The sequence below is a fragment of the Anolis carolinensis genome, unplaced genomic scaffold (genome assembly GCF_035594765.1).
Source record: "Anolis carolinensis isolate JA03-04 unplaced genomic scaffold, rAnoCar3.1.pri scaffold_17, whole genome shotgun sequence".
Lineage (NCBI taxonomy): Eukaryota > Metazoa > Chordata > Lepidosauria > Squamata > Dactyloidae > Anolis > Anolis carolinensis.
The window spans coordinates 643,886-664,820 of NW_026943827.1; the positions used below are offsets into that span (position 1 = coordinate 643,886).

The 20,935-nt window shown below is 45.2% G+C and overlaps 2 protein-coding genes across 5 annotated transcripts in view; one reads left to right on the forward strand and one right to left on the reverse strand.

The window, feature by feature from the left end:
- Positions 1-20,935, reverse strand: part of LOC134294564 (uncharacterized) — a 406,638-nt gene that overhangs the window by 239,621 nt on the left and 146,082 nt on the right. The window lies entirely within an intron of this gene.
- LOC107983719 (zinc finger protein 239) overlaps positions 8,260-20,935 on the forward strand; it is a 54,186-nt gene continuing 41,510 nt past the window's right edge. Inside the window, exons 1-2 of one of the 4 annotated variants that reach the window (XM_062966120.1) lie at positions 8,270-8,386; positions 14,836-17,218. In XM_062966120.1, coding sequence (XP_062822190.1) covers positions 8,284-8,386; positions 14,836-15,527 — 795 coding nt within the window. In that variant the 5' untranslated portion in view covers positions 8,270-8,283 and the 3' untranslated portion in view covers positions 15,528-17,218. Of the gene's footprint in view, positions 8,387-14,835; positions 17,219-20,935 lie in introns of those variants that run through there. The other 3 variants (XM_062966118.1, XM_016998396.2, XM_062966119.1) reach the window with 3 other exon arrangements.

Sequence of the window (20,935 nt, forward strand, 5' to 3'; positions counted from 1 at the left end):
CCCAGTAATTATTTCATATTAAAGTAGAATCTCACTTATCCAACATTCACTTATACAATGTTCTGGATTATCCAACGCAGTCTGCCTTTTCATAATCAATGTTTTTGTAGTCAGTGTTTTAAATTCATTGTGATATTTTAGTGGTAAATTTGTAAATACAGTACAGTAGAGTCTCACTTATCCAACATAAACGGGCTGGCAGAATATTGGATAAGCGAATATGTTGGATAATGAGGAATTAAGGATAACCCTATTAAACATCAAATTAAGTTATGATTTTACAAATTAAGCACCAAAACATCATGTTAGACAACAAATTTGTCAGAAAAAGTAGTTCAGTACACAGTAATGCTATATAGTAATTACTGTATTTATGAATTTAGCACCAAAATATCACGATATATTGAAAGCATTGACTACAAAAATGTGTTGGATAATCCAGAACGTTGGATAAGCGAGTGTTGGATAAGTGAGGCTCTACTGTAAATACTACATAGCATTACTGCGCATGGAACTACTTTTTCTGTCAAATTTGTTGTATAATATGATGTTTTGGTGCTTAATTTGTATAATGATTACCTAATTTGATGTTTAATTGGCTTTTCCTGAATCCCTTCTTATTATCCAACATATTCACTTATCCTGCCGGCCTGTTTACGTTGGATAAGTGAGACTCTACTGTATATTTCTAATCTTATATTATCTGCTCAGAACTGGATTATATGAGGCTCCTTCTTCACAGCTGTATAAAATGCACACTGAAGTGGATTATATGGTAGTGCGGAGTCAAGATAATCCAGTGCAAATCAGATAATATAAGATTATAAATGGGTTATATAGCTGTGTTGATGGGCCTTGAGTCTACACTGCCATATAATCCAGTGCAAATTAGATAATCTGTGGAAGAAGTCTAAGTGAGGCCTAAATCTGCCTGTCCCCTAACTGAAACCTGGCTGTCCCTTGGTTGCTAGGCAACCAAGTGGGCAGAGATTAGCCCTCTAAACTGGCAGCAATTGGATAAAAAAAGTTATTGCTCTCCCTCTAATTAGGACTTTATTTTTCTTTTCTTTTTGTTGTATCAACCTTGAGGCGTGGATGATGGGTTGTGTTGTCAAATTTTGAGGTTGGGGGGCCTGTACTTTTGTTGTTTTGTGAATCGCCGTGATGCCATCACTCTTTTATATATAGAGATAATAATAAAAATAATAAATAATAAACTATAGTATAGTAATTGTAATATATTATAATGAAGAAGCCCCTGGTGGTGCAGTGAGTTAAACCGCTGAACTGCTGAACTTCCGGACTGAAAGCTGAGCGGTTTGAATCCGGGGGGTGGGGTGAGCTCCCGCTGTTAGCCCCAGCTTCTGCCAACCTAGCAGTTCGAAAACATGCAAACGTGAGTAAATCAATAGGTACTGCTGTGTGTGGCCACATAACTCTTGGAGGCACGGACAACGGCGGCTCTTTCTTCAGCTCAGAAATGGAGGCGAGCCCCCCCCACCCCCAGGCTCAACGTCAGGGGAAAACCTTTACCCTTAAATATATTTTATTATTGTATATTCATATTATTCTATTATTATTATTATTATTATTATTATTATTATTATTATTATTCTATTATTGCATTATTGTGTAATTATATTGTCATGTTCTATTATTCCATTTTCATATTATTCTATTATTTTATTCTGTTACTTTATGATTTTCACTCCTCGTGCTTTGGCCCAGTTCGCTCTCATTTAATTCTTTTGTACTGTTTTTATACCATATTTTATGATGCTCTTGTTACTATTTTATTGCTTTACTGTGTTACTGTGTAAGTATTTTTATTTGTCCCCCTCGATGGATTGTCACCTTGCCGTGGTGAGGGGGCTTGCGTGTTCCGATGAACCTGTGGGCACTGGAGTGATGCACTCCCAGGAGTGGCCGCAGGGGAGGTTCCAGACCAAGCACAATCCGAAGACCCAAAGACCTCAACGGCGGAGCAGGCGGAGGATAACATGGTACATGTTACAACGGCTGTGAAGGCGGAAGAAGGCTGCAACAGACTGAGAAGCCACTGTCGTTGTGTTAACCACACCACTGCTGGAACCTCACTCTGTGAAGACTGTGTGTTGACCGGCCGTGCACCGACCTCCACACATTAAAAAAAATCACGCACAGGCGTCTTCCAACAAAAATAAAAACAAACCTACAAAAGTCCCATGGCGATCAGCGAGTGGCGACGGGGGCAGGACTGTGAAATCTGGAAGCCCCTAGTCACAGACTGGCACATGGGCGGTGGATATGGACTCAGTCGTTCTACCTCAAGGACCGAGGCAGTTGAGTAGTCCGGCAGCTGTATCCATGACTGAGCAGCCCTTTTTAGGATCCGCTCTGCTCACCCCACACGGGGAAGGGGCTAGAAAAGGTGCCCTAAACATAGTCTGCCTCTCCTACCCTGACTGGACTGCCGCGTCCAGAGGGGTCACCACTCTGCGGCCAAAAAAGAAAAATGAACTTTGGAACATGGAACGTACGGACATTGTTAGATAACACTGACAGCGAGCGCCCCGAACGCAGGACTGCTCTCATTGCAAGAGAGCTGGGACGCTTCAAGATCGACATAGCAGCCCTTCAGGAGACCCGGAGAGCAGGAGAGGGGCAGCTGAAGGAAGAAAAGGGAGGCTACACCTTCTTCTGGAAGGGACTACCTGAAGAAGAGCGAAGAAGAATACACGGAGTTGGCTTTGCTATCAGAAACGACCTGGTGAAGCACCTGACTGAAGCACCCACTGGCATCAACGAACGACTTTCAACCCTCCGAATTAACCTTGCCAAAAACCAACAGGCAACCATCATATGCGCCTATGCACCAACTCTAGATGCTGACGAAGACATCAAGGAAAAATTTTACTGTCAGCTGGATACCATCCTATCGGAGATACCTAAGGAGGACAAAATCATCCTCCTGGGGGACTTTAACGCAAGAGTCGGAAGGGACTCTGACCTGTGGCCAGGGATCATAGGAAAAGACGGGGTCGGAAACAGCAACTCGAATGGCATCTTGCTTCTCACCAAATGCGGAGAGCACAACCTTGTCATCACCAACACGCTCTTCCGCCAGAAAAACAAGCTCAAGACATCATGGAAGCACCCTCGGTCAAAGCATTGGCACCTCCTGGACTATGTTATCACACGTGCCAGAGACCGCCGCGATGTGCTTCTCACAAGAGCCATGACAGGTACTGATGACTGCTGGACAGACCACAGGCTAATCCGATCCACGATGGCTATCAAGATCGTCCCCAAACGCAGACTCCAAGGAAGGAAAACAAGGCGAAAAATGAACACCCAAGCCCTTCAGGTGCCCTCCAAACGAGCCCTTCTCCAAACAACACTCAAAGATCATCTACCCACAGAACACCCCGAAAATGTTGAGGAACATTGGAACAAACTGAAGACCTCCATCATCACAGCCTGCGAAGAAAGCATTGGATACCTAACTAAGAAACATCAAGACTGGTTTGATGATAACGACAAAGAGATCCAACAGCTGATTGATAACAAAAGGAAAGCCTTCCAAACATGGCAGAGAGACACCAACTGTGCTGCCAAGAAAAAGATCTATGCCAGTGCAAAAGCCGAGGTCCAAAGAAGGACCAGAGAACTCAAGAACATCTGGTGGACAAAGAAGGCTGAAGAAATCCAACACCTTGCAGATACCCATGACGCTCAGGGATTTTTCAAAGCCACAAAGATCATTTATGGACCAAGAAACCATGGCATACAGCCCCTACGCTCATCAGATGGAACCAAAATTCTGAAGGACAAAACATCAATTGCACTACGTTGGAAAGAGCACTACCAGAACCTGCTGAATCGCAGCTCCAATGTGGCCGAAGAGACCCTCTCACAAATCCCGCAACAACAAACCAGGGATGAGCTTGCAGCACTGCCTAGTTTGGAAGAAGTCAGCAATGCCATCAGCCAACAAAAAAACAACAAAGCTAGCGGACCTGATGGGATTCCCGCTGAAATCTTCAAAGAGGGTGGACCTGAGCTGATGCAACAACTCCACCAGCTTATTGAAAAGGTGTGGATGACCGAGAAAATCCCAGCAGACTTCAAGGATGCCACCATCATCACCCTTTTCAAGAAAGGGGACAGAACAGACTGCGGGAACTATCGTGGTATCTCCCTTCTAACCTCCGCCGGGAAAATCCTCGCAAGAATCCTTGCAAACCGCCTTCTCCCTGTCTCAGAAGACACCCTCCCAGAATCCCAGAATGGCTTCCGCCCCTCCAGAGGAACAGTGGACATGATCTTCACTGCTCGACAGCTCCAAGAAAAATGCAGGGAACAAAACCAACCTCTGTACATGGCATTCATTGACCTTGCAAAGGCATTCGACACAGTGAATCGCAGCGCTCTCTGGACCATCCTCCAAAAAATCGGGTGCCCTGACAAATTTGTGAACATCCTGCGGCTCCTCCATGATGACATGATGGCAACAGTCTTGGACAGCAACGGCTCCCAAAGTGACCCATTTAAGGTTGAATCAGGTGTCAAGCAGGGATGTGTTATTGCCCCCACCTTATTTTCCATCTTCATCGCTATGATACTTCACCTTGTTGATGGGAAGCTTCCCACCGGAGTGGAAATCATCTATCGGACAGATGGCAAGCTATTTAACCTCAGCAGACTGAGAGCCAAAACCAAGGTCACCACAACATCTGTTATAGAACTCCAATATGCTGATGACAACGTAGTCTGTGCGCGTTCAGAAGAAGACCTACAAGCCACTCTAAACACCTTCGCAGAAGCATACGAGAAGCTCGGCCTCTCACTGAACATCGAGAAAACCAAAGTGCTCTTCTAACAGGCACCAGCTAATCCCTCTGCAAAGCCAGGAATACAGCTTAACGGTGCAACATTAGAAAATGTTGACCATTTCCGCTACCTTGGTAGCCACCTCTCCACAAAAGTCAACATCGACACTGAAATACAACACCGCCTGAGCTCTGCGAGTGCAGCATTTTTCCGTATGAAGCAGAGAGTGTTCGATGACCGGGACATCCGTAGAGAGACCAAGGTGCTTGTTTATAAAGCCATTGTCCTCCCAACCCTGCTCTATGCCTGCGAAACGTGGACTGTGTACAGACGTCACACCAAACTCCTGGAGCGTTTCCATCAGCGTTGTCTCAGGAAAATCCTGCAAATCTCTTGGGAAGACAGGCGGACAAATGTCAGCGTGCTTGAGGAAGCAAAGACCACCAGCATTGAAGCGATGCTCTTACGCCATCAACTCCGTTGGACTGGCCACGTTGTCCGAATGCCCGATCACCGTCTCCCAAAGCAGCTCCTCTACTCTGAACTCAAGAATGGGAAACGGAATGTTGGAGGGCAGGAAAAGAGATTTAAAGATGGGCTCAAAGCCAACCTTAAAAACTGTGGCATAGACACTGAGAACTGGGAAGCCCTGGCCCTTGAGCGCTCTAATTGGAGGTCAGCTGTGACCAGCAGTGCTGCGGAGTTTGAAGAGGCACGAACGGAGGGCTTAAGGGAGAAACGTGCCAAGAGGAAGGAGCGTCAAGCTAACCCCGACCGGGACCGCCTTCCACCTGGAAACCGATGTCCTCACTGCGGGAGAATATGCGGGTCAAGAATCGGTCTCTTCAGTCACCTAAGAACACACGCCCAAGATACCAAGGTTGGAAGACCATCGTCCTCGAACGTCGAGGGATCGCCTAAGTAAGTAAGTAATTTTTATTTGTTGACGACGCACGTTTTGTACGCATTTTGTTTTGTTTTATTGCAATGGCCTGGGCCTGGCCTCATGTCAGCCGCCCTGAATCCCTTTGAGGAGATGGAGGCGGGACACAAAATAAAATGATTATTACTATATTCTATTCTGTTATTCTATTGTTCTGTTATATTATTATTTGACCGTATTGATCTATTTCCATATCATTCTATTATTGTATTAATATATTTTATGTTATTATTATATTATGTTATACAGTAGAGTATTATCCAACACTCACTTATCCAACGTTCTGGATTATCCAACACATTTTTGTCAATGTTTTCAATACATCGTGATATTTTGGTGCTAAATTTGTAAATACAGTAATTACAACATAGCATTACTGAGCATTGAACTACTTTTTCTGTCAAATTTGTTGTATAACATGATGTTTGGTGCTTAATTTGTAAAATCATTACCTAATTTGATGTTTAATCGGCGTTTCCTGAATCCCTTCTTATTATCCAACATATTCATTTATCCAATGTTCTGCCGGCCTGTTTATGTTGGATGAGACTCTACTGTATATTGATAGTCTTATATTATCTGCTTAGAACTGGATGATATCACAGCTTCTTCACAGCTGTATAAAATGCACACTGAAGTGGATTATATGGTAGTGTGGAGTCAAGATAATCCAGTGCCAAACAGATAATATAAGATTATAAATGGGTTATATAGCTGTGTGGAAGGGCCTTGAGTCTACACTGCCATATAATCCAGTGCAAATTAGATAATCTGTGGAAGAGGCCTAAGTGAGGCCTAACTCTGCCTGTCCCCTGGGCTGAGTTGGTTGCTAGGAGACCAAGTAGGCAGAGATTACTCCTCTGGCAGCAATTGGATAAAAACAATTATTGCTCTCCCTCTAATTAGGACTTTATTTTTCTTTTCTTTTTGTTGTATCAACCTAGAGGCGTGGATGATGGGTTGTGTTGTCAAATTTCGAGGTTGGGGGGCCTGTAGTTTTGTTGGTTGCCGTGATGCCATCACTCATTTATCTATATAGATACAGTAGAATATTATCCAACAATGATGGAATACAACATTTGAGTAATTACTGCATAACATTACTGCGTGTTGAACTATTTTTTCTGTCAAATTTGTTGTATAACATGATGTTTTGGTGCTTAATTTGTAAAATCATAACCTAATTTGATGTTTAATAGGCTTTTCCTTAATCCCTCCTTATTATCCAACATATTTGCTTATCCAACGTTCTGCTGGCCCGTTTATGTTGGATAAGTGAGACTCTACTGTATATTTATAATCTTATATTATCTGCTTAGAACTGGATTATATGAGGCCCCTTCTACACAGCTGTATAAAATGCACACTGAAGTGGATTATATGGCAGTGTGGAGTCAAGATAATCCAGTTCAAAGCAGATAATATAAGATTATAAATGGGTTATATAGCTGTGTGGAAGGGCCTAGAGTCTACACTGCCATTTATAGTCAGTGTGGAAGAGGCCTGAGGCCTAACTGTGCCTGTCCCCTGGGCTGAGTAGGTTGCTAGGAGACCAAGAGGGCAGAGTTTAGCCTTGTAACTGGCAGCAATTGGATAAAACACAATTATTCATCTCCCTCTAATTAGGGCTTTTTCTTTTCTTTTCGTTGTATGAACGTAGAGGCATGGATGAGGGGTTGGGTTGCCAAGTTTAGTTTTTCTGGGATGTGTAGTTTTGTTGTTTTGTCCTAGGCCGATTTTTTTTACCCTTTTATATAGATTATCATTAGTATATTATTATTATATCATTCTTCATATCCCACTATTCTATCCATATATTATCAATATAGAGAGGACACAGAGTCGCACGAGAAGCGAACTCCCAGGAGCCTGAGGGGAGTGGGGAGGATTCACCAGGGCTTCCCGGTGTCGTAGGGACCGGGATGTGTCGTTCCCCTGCAGCCCAAGAACCGCCCTCTGGGCCCCACCCGCGACGGGCCTGGGACTCACTCGGCACACAGGCAGGCAGGCCCCACGCGGCTCCTTTGCGCCCTCCTGCCCGGCGGGGTCTGGGGTGACTGGCCGTGGCGCCAGGGAGTTCTAGCTCACCCCTCCTCCGCGAACACGGGCCCGGGTCAGCCTGGGCACACTGACAGGCCCAACATGGCCGACTGGGAATCCTGTCAGGGCGTGGGCCTGGGAGTTGTAGTTCTCCCTTCCCAGCCGAGGACGGGCCTGGCCCTCGCCTCCCGACACAGGGCGCGCCTTCCCTCCCCCTCAGGACCTCCGGGGGCGAGGGATGGTGTCCGGGGGGGAGGAGAGAGAGAGAGAGAGAGAGGGGGGGGGGCCACTCCCCGCGGAGGCGCCTCGCAACCCTCAGGGCTGCTTCTCCTTCTCTTCCTCCTCCCTCTCGCCCGTCAATCAAGGCCGGGGAGCGGCACGCAGCCAATGGGGGTCCTCCGGTGGGCGGGGCGTCACGAGCTCAGCCAATGGGAGGGGGCGAGGGCGGGTTGCGGGGAAGGAGGAAGACGAGGAGGAGGAGGGAGAAGATGGCCGCCGTCGTCGTCGCCTCGCCTCAGGCCTGGTCTCTCCTTGTGAGGCGGGAAGGCGGCGGATGGCGCAGAGAACGGAGACTGAGAGAGAGAGAGAGAGGTCTGTATAGAGATGGAGACTCGCCTGGGGGTGCCCGGGGGGAGGAGGAGGGAGCCGCGGGAGGGAGTGCGTGAGGGCCGGGCCCATCCTCGGCTGCCTTCGGGGCTCTCGGAGGAGGGAGGGAGGGAGGGAGGGAGGGAGGACTACAACCCCCAGGGGCCCGGATGCCCACCTCCCAGTACAGAACGCCTCACGGGCTTGAATGGATGCTCCAGTTGTTTTCCTTCATCTGCCCTGTTGTGTTTCTATGATCCATCTGTTCTGTTGTTTATGTAATTTCAATACCTTGTCAGCCGCTTTGGGTCCCGAGAGGGAGAAGAGAGGGATGTAAATAGACAATTATTATTATTATTATTATTATTATTATTATTATTATTATTTTATTATGTCACAGCAAACAAGATAGACATGCTGGATTTCGTGTCACAAAATCACAAGTCGAACACTTCCCAAGTGTCTAGGACTGTGTGATGTATTTTCTGATGATGCGTGCAGATCCCAGTAGGGTGGCCTTTTGCAGTTGGCAGATGGTGATTTTGTCAATGTCTATTGTTTCCAAATGCCGGCTGATATCTTTTGGCATGGCACCCAGTGTGCCCATCACCACCGGGACCACCTGCACTGGTTTCTGCCAGAGTCCTTGAAGTTCAATCTTGAGGTCCTGAGAGCGGCTGAGTTTTTCCTGTTGTTTTTCATCAATGCGACTGTCACCTGGGATGGCGACATCAATGATCCAAACCTTTTTCTTTTCCACAACTGTGATGTCTGGTGTGTTGTGTTCCAGGACTTTGTCAGTCTGGATTCGGAAGTCCCACAGTATCTTTGCATGCTCATTCTCCAATACTTTTGCAGGTTTGTGATCCCACCAGTTCTTTGCTGCTGGGAGGTGGGACTTGAGGCATAAGTTCCAATGAATCATTTGGGCCACAGAGTTGTGCCTCTGTTTGTAGTCTGTGCGATTTTCTTACAGCAGCTGAGGATATGATCCATGGTTTCGTCAGCTTCCTTGCACAGTCTGCATTTTGGGTCATCAGCTGATTTTTCGATCTTGGCCTTAATTGCATTTGTTCTGATGGCTTACTCCTGGGCTAATAATAATAATAATACGAATAAGACGAACCCAGAACTGGGAGGACGATCCCAGTAATCATCGGGAGAGGGATATATGAGAATGATAGCATGCTGGTCTCTAAAAAGAGACAAAGTCAGCGACAGATTCGGCCTTCATCTGTCCTATGTCATATTCCTAAGTATGATAACAGTGGTCCTAGGTCAAGTGCCAGAGTGAGATCGAGTCGATTGGAAACTCGTTCTCTTTCCAACTTGCATTCCATCCCTAGGCATATGGCCGAGAAGGTGCTACCAACGCCCCTCCTGTCCCTGCTATTATTCAATGCTAGGTCTATTGTCAACAAAACTGCTACCCTCTCTGACTTTATTCTCGATCAAGCAATGGACCTGGTTTGTATTACAGAGACCTGGATCCGTGAGGGTGATAACATTCCCTCACATGAACTGACACCTCCAGGCTTCCAGATATTTCAACAGCCACGGAGTGGGTGCCGAGGTGGAGGGGTAGCAATACTCTCTCGTGATTATTTTACCATCAAAGCTATTCCAACTCCAAAGATAGCCGGTATTGAGTGTGTTGGTGTGGTCCTGGCTAGCAGGGAATCCCTAGCCATTCTTGTAGTTTACCGCACGCCTGGCTCTCCGGGAGAGAGTCTGCTAAATTTATTAGATCTTGTGGCAGACTGGGTCCTGAAGTTCCCCAGACTTATTGTTCTGGGTGACTTTAATGTACATGTTGAGGCACTGCCATCTTCATCTGTGACCAAGGACCTAGTACCAACCTTTGAAGCTCTGGGGCTCTCACTACTCAAGACTCGCCCTACTCATCGGGCCGGCCACACCTTGGACCTGATTTTTAATATCGGAGTCCAAACATCTCTATCTGCGGTAATTGATGTTCCCTGGTCTGATCACGCTGTCCTGAAGGCCCGGATTGAGATTCCATCTCCTCCTCCCCATCTTGCCACACCAGTCTTTGCTCGGCCTAAGAGACTCATGGAACCTGCTAGGTTCTTGAATGCCCTTAAGGGCCTGGGAACTGCGTGCGTCACTCTCAATGAGCTAGTCAACACCTGGAATGTCAGTTTGTTGGCTGCCTTGGATGAGATTGCCCCCAGACGCCTCCTTCGCCCTCACCAGAATCGCTCCCCTTGGTACACTAATGAGCTACGGACGATGAAGCAAGCACGAAAGCGGCTGGAACATCGGTGGCGACAGAAGCCCAATGAGGTGTCACTGTCCGCGTTCAAGGCTTTTCGCAGGTCCTACGAATCAGCCGTCAAGGATGCTAAAAAATCTTACAATTCCTCCTTAATAGCCTCTGCTAGATCGCGCCCAGCTCAAGTATTCAAAATCGTTCGTGCTTTGACCAGTCCGACTCCCTTAGTCCAAAACCCAGCAACCACGGCTCTTACAGCAGAGGCATTCCAGAAGTTTTTCACTGATAAAATCACCGTGCTTCGGCAGGAACTGCCCCCTACAGCTGATACCTTAAGTGAGCTTGAGACTTTGTGGCCGCTTAGTGGGCCTATCTTTGACCGATTTACTCCGCTTGACAAGGAAGATGTCGCTAGAATCCTGGCTGTTGCAAAACCAACCACCTGTTCCCTTGATCCGTGTCCCTCCTGGCTGGTGAAGAGCTGCCTGGAAGGTCTACTCAATCCGTTGAGTAATATCATCAATGGCTCTCTTGAACAGGGGGTCTTCCCGGACATCCTAAAAGAGGCAAGGGTTCGTCCCTTGCTAAAGAAGCCTAGCTTGGATCCCATGACCCTTGCCAACTATCGTCCTGTCTCCAACCTCCCATTCTTGGGTAAGATGATAGAGCGGGCTGTGCTGGGACAATTGCAACAATTTCTGGATGATACAGCCAGCCTGGACCCTTTCCAGTCAGGCTTCCGCCCTGGCCATGGGACGGAGACAGTCCTGGTTGCCATTACAGATGAACTTCGTCGCCAGTCTGATAGCGGCGGATCAGCGCTACTGGTACTTCTCGACCTTACCGCAGCGTTTGACACCATTGGCTACGATCTAATGATTCACCGTCTCGCCATGTCCGGAGTTCGCGGTCAGGCCCTGAATTGGTTCAACTCATTTCTGCGAAACCGGAGCCAATGCGTGGAGTATATGGATCAAGTCTCTGACAGATCTCCCCTCCTATGTGGGGTACCCCAAGGTGCAATTCTCTCCCCTCTTCTCTTCAACATCTACGTTAGACCCCTTGCTAGCTTGGTTCGGCATTTCGGCCTAGACTGCTATCAATATGCAGACGACACCCAACTCCTTCTGCGCTTGGAGCCTGGAGCAACGTCAATACCAGAAAATTTCACCTTATGTCTGGAGGCTCTGTCAAACTGGCTACGTGCTAGTAGACTGAAGGTGAACCCGGCAAAGACTGAGATTCTCTGGCATGGCCGTTCAGCTGATCTGACCCACTTGCTACCCACCTTCGATGGTGCTGCCCTATCTCCTTCGCCCACTGTTAAGAGCCTGGGTGTCGTTTTAGATTCGCAGCTGACAATGGAAGCTCAGGTCGCTGCTGCCGGCAAACAGGCCTTTTCCCACCTACGACAAGCGAGGCAACTGGCACCCTATCTATCTGATGAGGCGCTGGCAACGGTCATCCATGCCACGGTCACATCTAGGCTGGACTATTGCAACGCCCTGTATGTTGGGCTTCCGATGTCCACGACCCGAAAGCTCCGTATTGTTCAGAATGCAGCAGCCAGGCTACTCACAAGAACACCCATGAAATGCCACATAACACCAGTGCTGCAGCATCTGCATTGGCTTCCAACTGATTACCGTGGTCTATATAAAATGCTAGTCCTGACTTTTAAAACTCTTTACGGCCAGGGCCCATCGTATCTTAGGGAGACCGTCTCTCCTTCTCCCATCATCGGAGGTCGCAACGACCATCCCAACGAGACTTACTCTATGTACCGGGTCCTAGAGAAGTGCGCTTGGAAAGGACCAGGCGCAGAGCTTTTTCTGTTTCTGCCCCTGCCTTATGGAATGCCTTGCCGCCCTATATGAGAGCCATGCGTGAGTTGGGGCCTTTTACCCTAGCACTCAAGACATGGCTCTTTACTAGAGCTTTTAATCTATTTTAATATTTTTTAATCAATATTTGTATGTATGTATTTTTATCCTTTACAATTTTATCTTGTAAATCGCCTAGAGCATCGTGGATGGAGGGCGATTAATAAGTAATTAAATGATGATGATGATGATGATGATGATAATAATAATAATAATAATTACAGCAGAGTCTCACTTATCCAAGCCTCGCTTATCCAAGCTTCTGGATTATCCAAGCCATTTTTGTAGTCAATTTTATCAATATATCGTGATATTTTGGTGCTAAATTCGTACAGTAATTACAACAGAACATTACTGCATATTGTACTACTTTTTCTGTAAAATTTGTTGTATAGCATGATGTTTTGGTGCTTAATTTGTAAAATCATAACCTAATTTGATGTTTAATAGGCTTTTCCTTAATCCCTCCTTATTATCCAAGATATTCGCTTATCCAATCTTCTGCCAGCCCGTTTAGCTTGGATAAGTGAGACTACTGTATTATTATTATTAAACCAGTCCTGAATGCACAGCTGGCCATATTGGGTCTCTGTGCCAAGTCTGGTCCAGATCTGACCACAGCTGGGTTCAGCGCTCTCTGGCTACAGATGAACTACAACTTCTAAAACCAAGGTCCGTTCCCCTAAATCCCTGCAGTATGTTCAGTTGGTGATGGGGCTTCTCTGTGACAAGTCTGGTCCCATTCCATTTTCAGTGGGGGTCACAGTATTGCTGGATGCAGGTGAACTATAACTCCCATCAAGGTCACTGCATCCTTATGACAAGAGGACAAGGAACATGAAGAGGAAAACCAGAGGGAAGTGATTATGTAGTTTTATGATGTTTTTTATTTTTCTTGTTTCAGTTGTTCTCATTGTATTGTTTATTTGTTATATGTTTTTAATTGTGTTTTAATAATAATAATAATAATAATAATAATAATAATAATAATAATAATAATAATTTTTATACCCCGCCTCCATCTCCCTGAAGGGACTCGGGGCAGCTTACATGGGGCCAAGCCCAAATGGTACAAACATTGTAATAAAACCAATCAATATAAAACACATCTATAAAACATAATAAATCACATTACAAATAAATAATGGCTTGATAAAATACCTGAGCACACTCATAAAAATGACCTGGAGGCCTTGTTTATGCTGAGCTTGGTCTCCATGCAAGCTGCCCCGAGTCCCTTCGGGGAGAGAGATGATGGCCGGATATAAAAATAAAATTATTATTATTATGTACATACAATATATAGGTGTCAATAGCTATATTTTCCAATTCCCAATCACTTCTTTGTTCCTCCCTCCCTCCCTCCACCTCCCTCCATTTTTCCTTCCTCCTCCCTCCTTATCATTTTTTTTTTTTAGGTAAAGGTAAAGGTTTCCCTCCCCCCAGTGGCGCAGCGGATTAAACTGCTGAACTGTTGAACTTGCTGATCGAAAGGTTGGCAGGTTCGAATCCGGGGAGCGGAGTGGGCTCCTGCTGTTATCCCCAGCTTCTGTCATCCTAATAGTTCGAAACTACAGTAGAGTCTCACTTATCCAAGCTAAACGGGCTGGCAGAAGCTTGGATAAGTGAATATCTTGGATAATAAGGAGGGATTAAGGAAATGCCTATTAGACATCAAATTAGGTTATGATTTTACAAATTAAGCACCAAAACATCATGTACAACAAATTTGACAGAAAACGTAGTTCAATACGCAGCAATGTCATGTTGTAATTACTGTATTTACGAATTTAGCACCAAAATATAATGATATATTGAAAACATTGACTACAAAAATGGCTTGGATAATCCAGAAACTTGGATAAGCGAGGCTTGGATAAGTGAGACTCTACTGTATTTAGCTGCTTGTGATTGCTTTATTTTATCACTTTTAAACTTAATTATTATGCAGTGCTTTTGACACAAAATAAATAAATAAGCAGTTTGAAATCATGCAAATGTGAGTAGATCAATAGGTACTGCTTCTGCTGGAAGGTAACAGTGCTCCATGCAGTCATGGCCTAGGAGGTGTCAACGGACAGTGCCCGCTCTTCGGCTTATCCAACCCCCAGAGTCAGATACGACTGAACTTAATGTCAGGGGAATCCTTTACCTTTACCAATCACTACCAGTTTATAGATGGACCATTGGTCTCCCCCCATCTCTGTCCATCTGATGGAAGGCTACTTTGGTCGATGCCCAAGGTATTTTAGGTAGAGTTTCAACGCTGTATGTGGTGTATGTCTTAGCAGGTGGCTCTTAAAATTAGCATCAGCTAATGTTTTTTCATATATTAGGCATCCCTGCTAAACAGTTAAACGTCAAGAAAACCAAGATCATGGCAACTACACCTATTGATAACTGGCAAATAGAGGGAGAAAACGTGGAGGCAGTGACAGACTTTATATTTCTAAGCACGAAGATCACTGCAGATGCAGACAGCAGCAAGGAAATCAGAAGACGTCTACTTCTTGGGAGGAGAGCAATGACCAACCTGGACAAAATAGTGAAGAGCAGAGACATCACACTGGCCACGAAGGTCCGCATAGTCAAAACAATGGTATTCCCCATAGTAACCTATGGATGCGAGAGCTGGACCATAAGGAGGGCTGAGCGAAGGAAGAGAGACGCTTTTGAACTCTGGTGCTGGAGGAAAATCCTGAGAGTGCTTTGGACCACAAGAAGATCCAACCGTTCCATCCTCCAGGAAATAATGCCTGGCTGCTCAGTGGAGGGAAGGATATTAGAGGCAAAGTTGAAGTATTTTGGCCACATCATGAGGAGACAGGAAAGCTTGGAAAAGATCACGATGCTGGGGAAAATGGAAGGAAAAAGGAGGAGAGGCCGACCAAGGGCAAGATGGATGTACGGTATCCTTGAAGGGACTGGCTTGACTTTGAAGGAACTGGGGGCAGTGACGGCCGACAGGGAGCTCTGGCCTGGACTTGTCCATGAGGTCACGAAGAGTCGGAGACGACTAAACGACTGAGCAGCACAGGCATCCCTGTCATCCATATCTTCACTTCACTTCACTTTATTTCTTAATTAGTCGCTCTCCACCAGAGTGCTCCGAGCGACTTACAATTTAAAATATCATTCCACAATATAAAAAACATTCATCATAAAAACATTCAACATAAAAACATTCAACCTAAAAACATTCAACCTAAAAACATTCAACAGTGACTATTTGGCAAATTAGATCTGATTTACTTAAATGCACACCCAAACAGCCAAGTCTTGACCACTTTTCCAAAAGGTTGCAACTCCAACATTGCTCTAAGATATGGAGGCAATGAGTTCCATAGAATTGGAGCATAGATCGAAAAGGCTCTATGCCTTGTAGCTTCCAGGTGTACCTCCCTAGGGCCTAGGGTACGTATAGGAGATTTTCCTGGGAGGATCGAGGTGACCACTGATGGAAAAAAGGAATGAGGCAGTCCCTAAGATATAATGGTCCTTGGCCATTTCGAGCTTTAAATGTCAGGATCAGTATCTTGTAAGAGATCCGATGTTCTATTGGTAGCCAATGCAGTTGTTTCAGAATTGGTGTAATATAGATCATCTTATAGATGATCCCGCTAGCAGCCTGGCCACCACATTTTGGACTATTTGGATCTTCTGGGTTTTTGTCTTCGGAAGGCCGGCAAATAAGGCGTTACAATAATCCAACCTAGTGGTGACTGTTGCATGGATTACCATTGCCAATGCTTCTGTCGAGAGGTAGGATGCCAATTTCCTTGCCTGGCGAAGATGAAAAAAGGCCTGCTTACTTATGGCAGTAATCTTTTATTTGCTAGAGTTATCCATTCTTTTATCCAAACTAAAACTGCAGCTTTGTCGTATAGCTTAAATTTTGGTAGAGCCATACCTCCCCCCCCCCCCCAAAAAAAGAGTTGGCATCTTGCAAGGATTTCATCTGCAGTCTTGGTTTTTCACCTTCCCAAATGAATTTAGTAATATCTTTGTTCCATTGTTCAAAGCAGGTATCGTTTAATAATACTGGTATTGTTTGGAAAAGATACATTTTTATTGCAGATATCCCCCCCCCCCCCCGGAAAAAAAGAGTTTTATCTGGGACCATCCTTTTTTTTTTCTTTTTGTATTACATTCTCTACTTTTTCATAGTTGTTTTTATATAGGTCCAAATTTTTCATGGTCATCTAGATTCCCAGATACTCTGGCCTTGCTGCTGGACATTCTTAATCATTATTTTTGTTTTTTTATTTGTTCGTTGTGAGTCCAGCCACTTTTCCAAAGTCTTCAATATTTCTCAATATCTTATGTATTTATGGGCATCTCTCTTCTTAATTACTTGCCAGCCATCTACCTGGTTTACTTGCATGCTCAAAATATTTTTGCTTGGAAAGTTCTAGGGTCTTTCCCATTTGATGCACAATTAACATTGAAGCTTGTTGATGAAGCTCTTGTTGGAGTTTGATGGGTATTTATCAGAAAGAGTTATTTAATCTCTTCCTTACATGTATCAAGATTTTCTTGATTCCTCAAAATATCTTCATTAATTTTCCATATAAATTGTTTTCTCGGGATTGCGGTTTCTATTGTAGTTGGACAGTGGTCTGAAATAATACTTGATTGGATTTGAGCTTTTGAATGAAGATTTACTTAATTCTTAGTGATCCAAATGATATCTGTTCTTGAGTATGACTTGTGTCTCTCTTTCAGGGAAGAAGGTTTCGTCCTTTTCTTCTGGGTGTAAGAACCTCCAGATACCTATGATTGAAAGTTCTTCTACCTGATTCCAGAAGCAATTTTCCTTGATTCTCTTGAATTGGCTTTGTAGTTTTTCAAAATCCATATTGAAGTCTACAATAAAGTTGCAGTCAATATCTTCCATCTCTTTCCAAAATTTTTCAAAGAAAGGAGCTTTTGCATTGTTAGGAGCATAAATATTGACAAGGAGTGTTTTCGTTGTTGGAAATTCTATCTTACTCATTTAAGGTTTTCAGAATTTGGGGATATACAATTCCAGGCCATTTATTTTGGAAGTTCCTGCTGAAACCAATTCTTCTCCCACTCTTTTTTGTTTAAAGTTTTTCCTGGCCTGTTGTTTAAGGTGTCACTATTGCATCACTATTATATTAGCATTTTAAAATATAATTTTAATTGATAAAACATTTATTACAGCGTTATAAAATGGGGATATCAAGGACAGGAAAGAGCTTTTAGGACAAGAGTAGGGACAACTACCACCTAGGGGAAGGTGGATTTTTTTTTCTCGGAGTATAAGGTAGAACGTGGGATGGAAAGAAGGGAAAAGAAAGAGAAGGGGATTTTGTTGACCTCCAATCTTCTTCATAGTGGTTTAAAAGTCAGCATTTTATCTCTTATTTAATTAATGTGTCTCCCATTCATCCTTTCTCCAAATGTGAACAATGCAGTGGGCCTCTCTGTGCGTCGAGTGCTCACCAGGAGGGACGAGACGTGGTCGGCGCAGACCTTTGACGTCGGGCACAGCTTCCGCCTTGTGCCAGCCACGTCTTGCCCCTCCCGGCAGTGTACATTGCAGTGTAAATTGGTAGAAAGTTGCTAAACACCATTCCTAACAGCCTCAGGGCCTTTCCTTTCCCCCCTCATCCGCTTAAGTGGAAAAGAAGAGGGAAAGGGAAGGCTGTCAGGAATAGTGGAAGTTGGAGTCCAAAATACCTGGAGGGAGGGCCCAAGTTGGCCCATGCCTGACCTACCCAGGGACTCTCTCCTGACCCTTAACTCTTTGTCATTCCAATTCAGGAAGCAGCCAGGCTCTGAAGCTGGAAGGCCATTCAGTGCTAATCAAGGTGGCCACTTGCAGGTGTTGTCCCATGCGTGGTGCATTCACATTATCCTAAGCCCTCCAATCCCCCAGGGCAGTGAGAAAGCAGATGAGATTAAACTATTTATTTATTTATTATTCAAACTTATATGCCACCACTCCCCTAGGGCTCGGGGCGGCTTACAAAACAGGCTAAAATCTAACAATTTAAAAATAGCAATAACAGAAATCAAAAGCCTATGAAATAACAGAAATCAAAAACTATGCTCCCAAAGTGGGGCTGAACCTCAAGAGACATTGTGAGTGGATGCTGCCTTCTTATGACACCACATCTCTCCGTGCCTGACTCCTTCCAGTTCCATACGGGGGCCCCAAAGGGGGAGAGGGAAACGCTGCCCTCCAGGAGAGGAATATGAACAGGACCAGATCCCTTGTATTGGCATGATGTTTTGGTGCTTCATTTGTGAAATCATAACATAGTTTTAGTAGGCTTCTCCTTAATCCCTCCTTATTATCCCACATTTTCACTTACCCAATGTTCTGCTGGCCCATTTACGTTGGATTAGCCAGACTCTGCTATACTAACTGCTGGGACTCAATGCTGCAGAATCCTGGGAGCAGTAGCTTTATGTGGTGTCCAAATGTCTCTGCCACAGAAAGCTGTTGCCTCCTTAAACTACAACTCCCAATAATTTGGTCTCAGTGAGCAGTTAAAATGGAGTTATCCTCCATTAGTGCTACAGTCTAGGCATGGCCCAAACCAGAGAAGCCTCACAGAATCAAAGCATAACCATGTCGGCCGTTGAAGGCCTCTCCCTTCCAGAAGGCATCCCGGGAAGACTTTTCCTTCCTTCCTTCCTGTCTTTCTTTCCACAACCTCCAGTTTCCTCTGGCCAAACGTGCAGGTCGTGTTTTAATTGACAGGAGAGGCAGACGGGACTGGCTTATCTCCTCGCCTCGCTCTTTCCTCGCTGTTCGACTGAGGGAATGAATGGCCCGAATGGAACCTCGTTCAGCATGGACTCACTTTGGGAACATCCCAACAAGTCTCAGTGTGGGTTTGAATGAGCCGAGTGGGAAGGCAGGTCCTTGGTCATTAGGAGGGTTTCGTTGTGAAATGTGAGACATTGAGTGGCCGCAGAGACCATTTGGGATGCCCAGGAGGCAAGGTCGGGAGTCCCTGTGGCCTTGGAAGTTATGAAATCTATACGCATATTAAAAGTGGAAATCTGCCTGTGTGTATGTGGCACGGGTGTCCACTCACACAAACAGCCTCCCTCCCGCCTCCACAAACAGACTACGGTTCCCAGTGCTGCGGAGCCACCATCACTCCCTCCCAGGGCATTGCAGGTTACAGCGAGCACATCCCGGTGTTCCTTTCTCTCTCTATTTGCATGACCCCGCCCACTGCCTCTCCCTTAACCCTTTCCTATGGTACACAGCAAACAGAGGAATGGATTAGCAACAGAACATACTGGAGAGGTTTGGGGAGAATTCACCATATTTTATTGGAGTTCTAGGGACTGGGATGTATAGTTCACTTGCAGTCTAAGAGCACTCTGGTCCCCACCAACGATGGACCTGGACTACACTTGGCACACAGACCCAACATGGCCAATAATAATAATAATAACAACAACTTTATTTTTGTACCCTGCCTGCATCTCTCCGCAGGGACTCGGGGCTGGCTAACATGGGGCCAAGCCCAAAATTACCACAATAAAACAAGGTAGGATACATTCAGAACAAAAACAAGCATCATCAACATTAAAAATACACAAAATTACACCATTTTAAACAATCATGTAATAATAAGTAAACCGCCAAATAAGAACATTATAGCAAATTAAAATAGTAAAAAACTGGGCAGCAGTGTGAGGAGTGCACAATTAAAATCTGATGAGGTAGATAATAAAGTGCTGTAATGTAATAAGAGAATTCAGAGGTGGGACAAATGAAGAGAATTGTTTCCACATAAAGGCGAGAAAACAATACATCAGGCCCGATGATAATCAGTACTGAGTGGGTTCTACTTGTGATCTGTAATTGAAGGCACACCGGAAGAGCCAAGTTTTTCAATCTTTCTTGAAGGCTGCCGGGGTGGGTGCTTGTCTGATCTCCCTGGGAATGGAGTTCCAGAGCCGAGGGGCCACCACAGAGAAGGCCCTCTACCTCATCCCCACCCAATGCTGCCAACTTGGGGTGATTGACCTTGGCATCAGAGAGTTATAGTTCACCTGTATTCAGGGAACACTGAACCCAGTAAATGACAGATCTGGACCAAATTTAGCACAAAGACCCAACATGGCCAACTGGGAATACTGGGGGAGTTTTGAGAGGGGTGACCCAAGATTTTCATAGAATCATAGAATAGTAGAGTTGGAAGAGACCTCATGGGCCATCCAGTCCAACCCCCTGCTAAGAAGCAGGAAATCGCATTCAAAGCACCCCTGACAGATGACCATCCAGCCTCTGCTTAAAAGCCTCCAAAGAAGGAGCCTCTACCACGGCCCAGGGGAGAGAGTTCCACTGTCGAACAGCCCTCACTGTGAGGAAGTTCTTCCTGATGTTCAGGTGGAATCTCCTTTCCTGTAGTTTGAAGCCATTGTTCCGTGTCCTAGTCT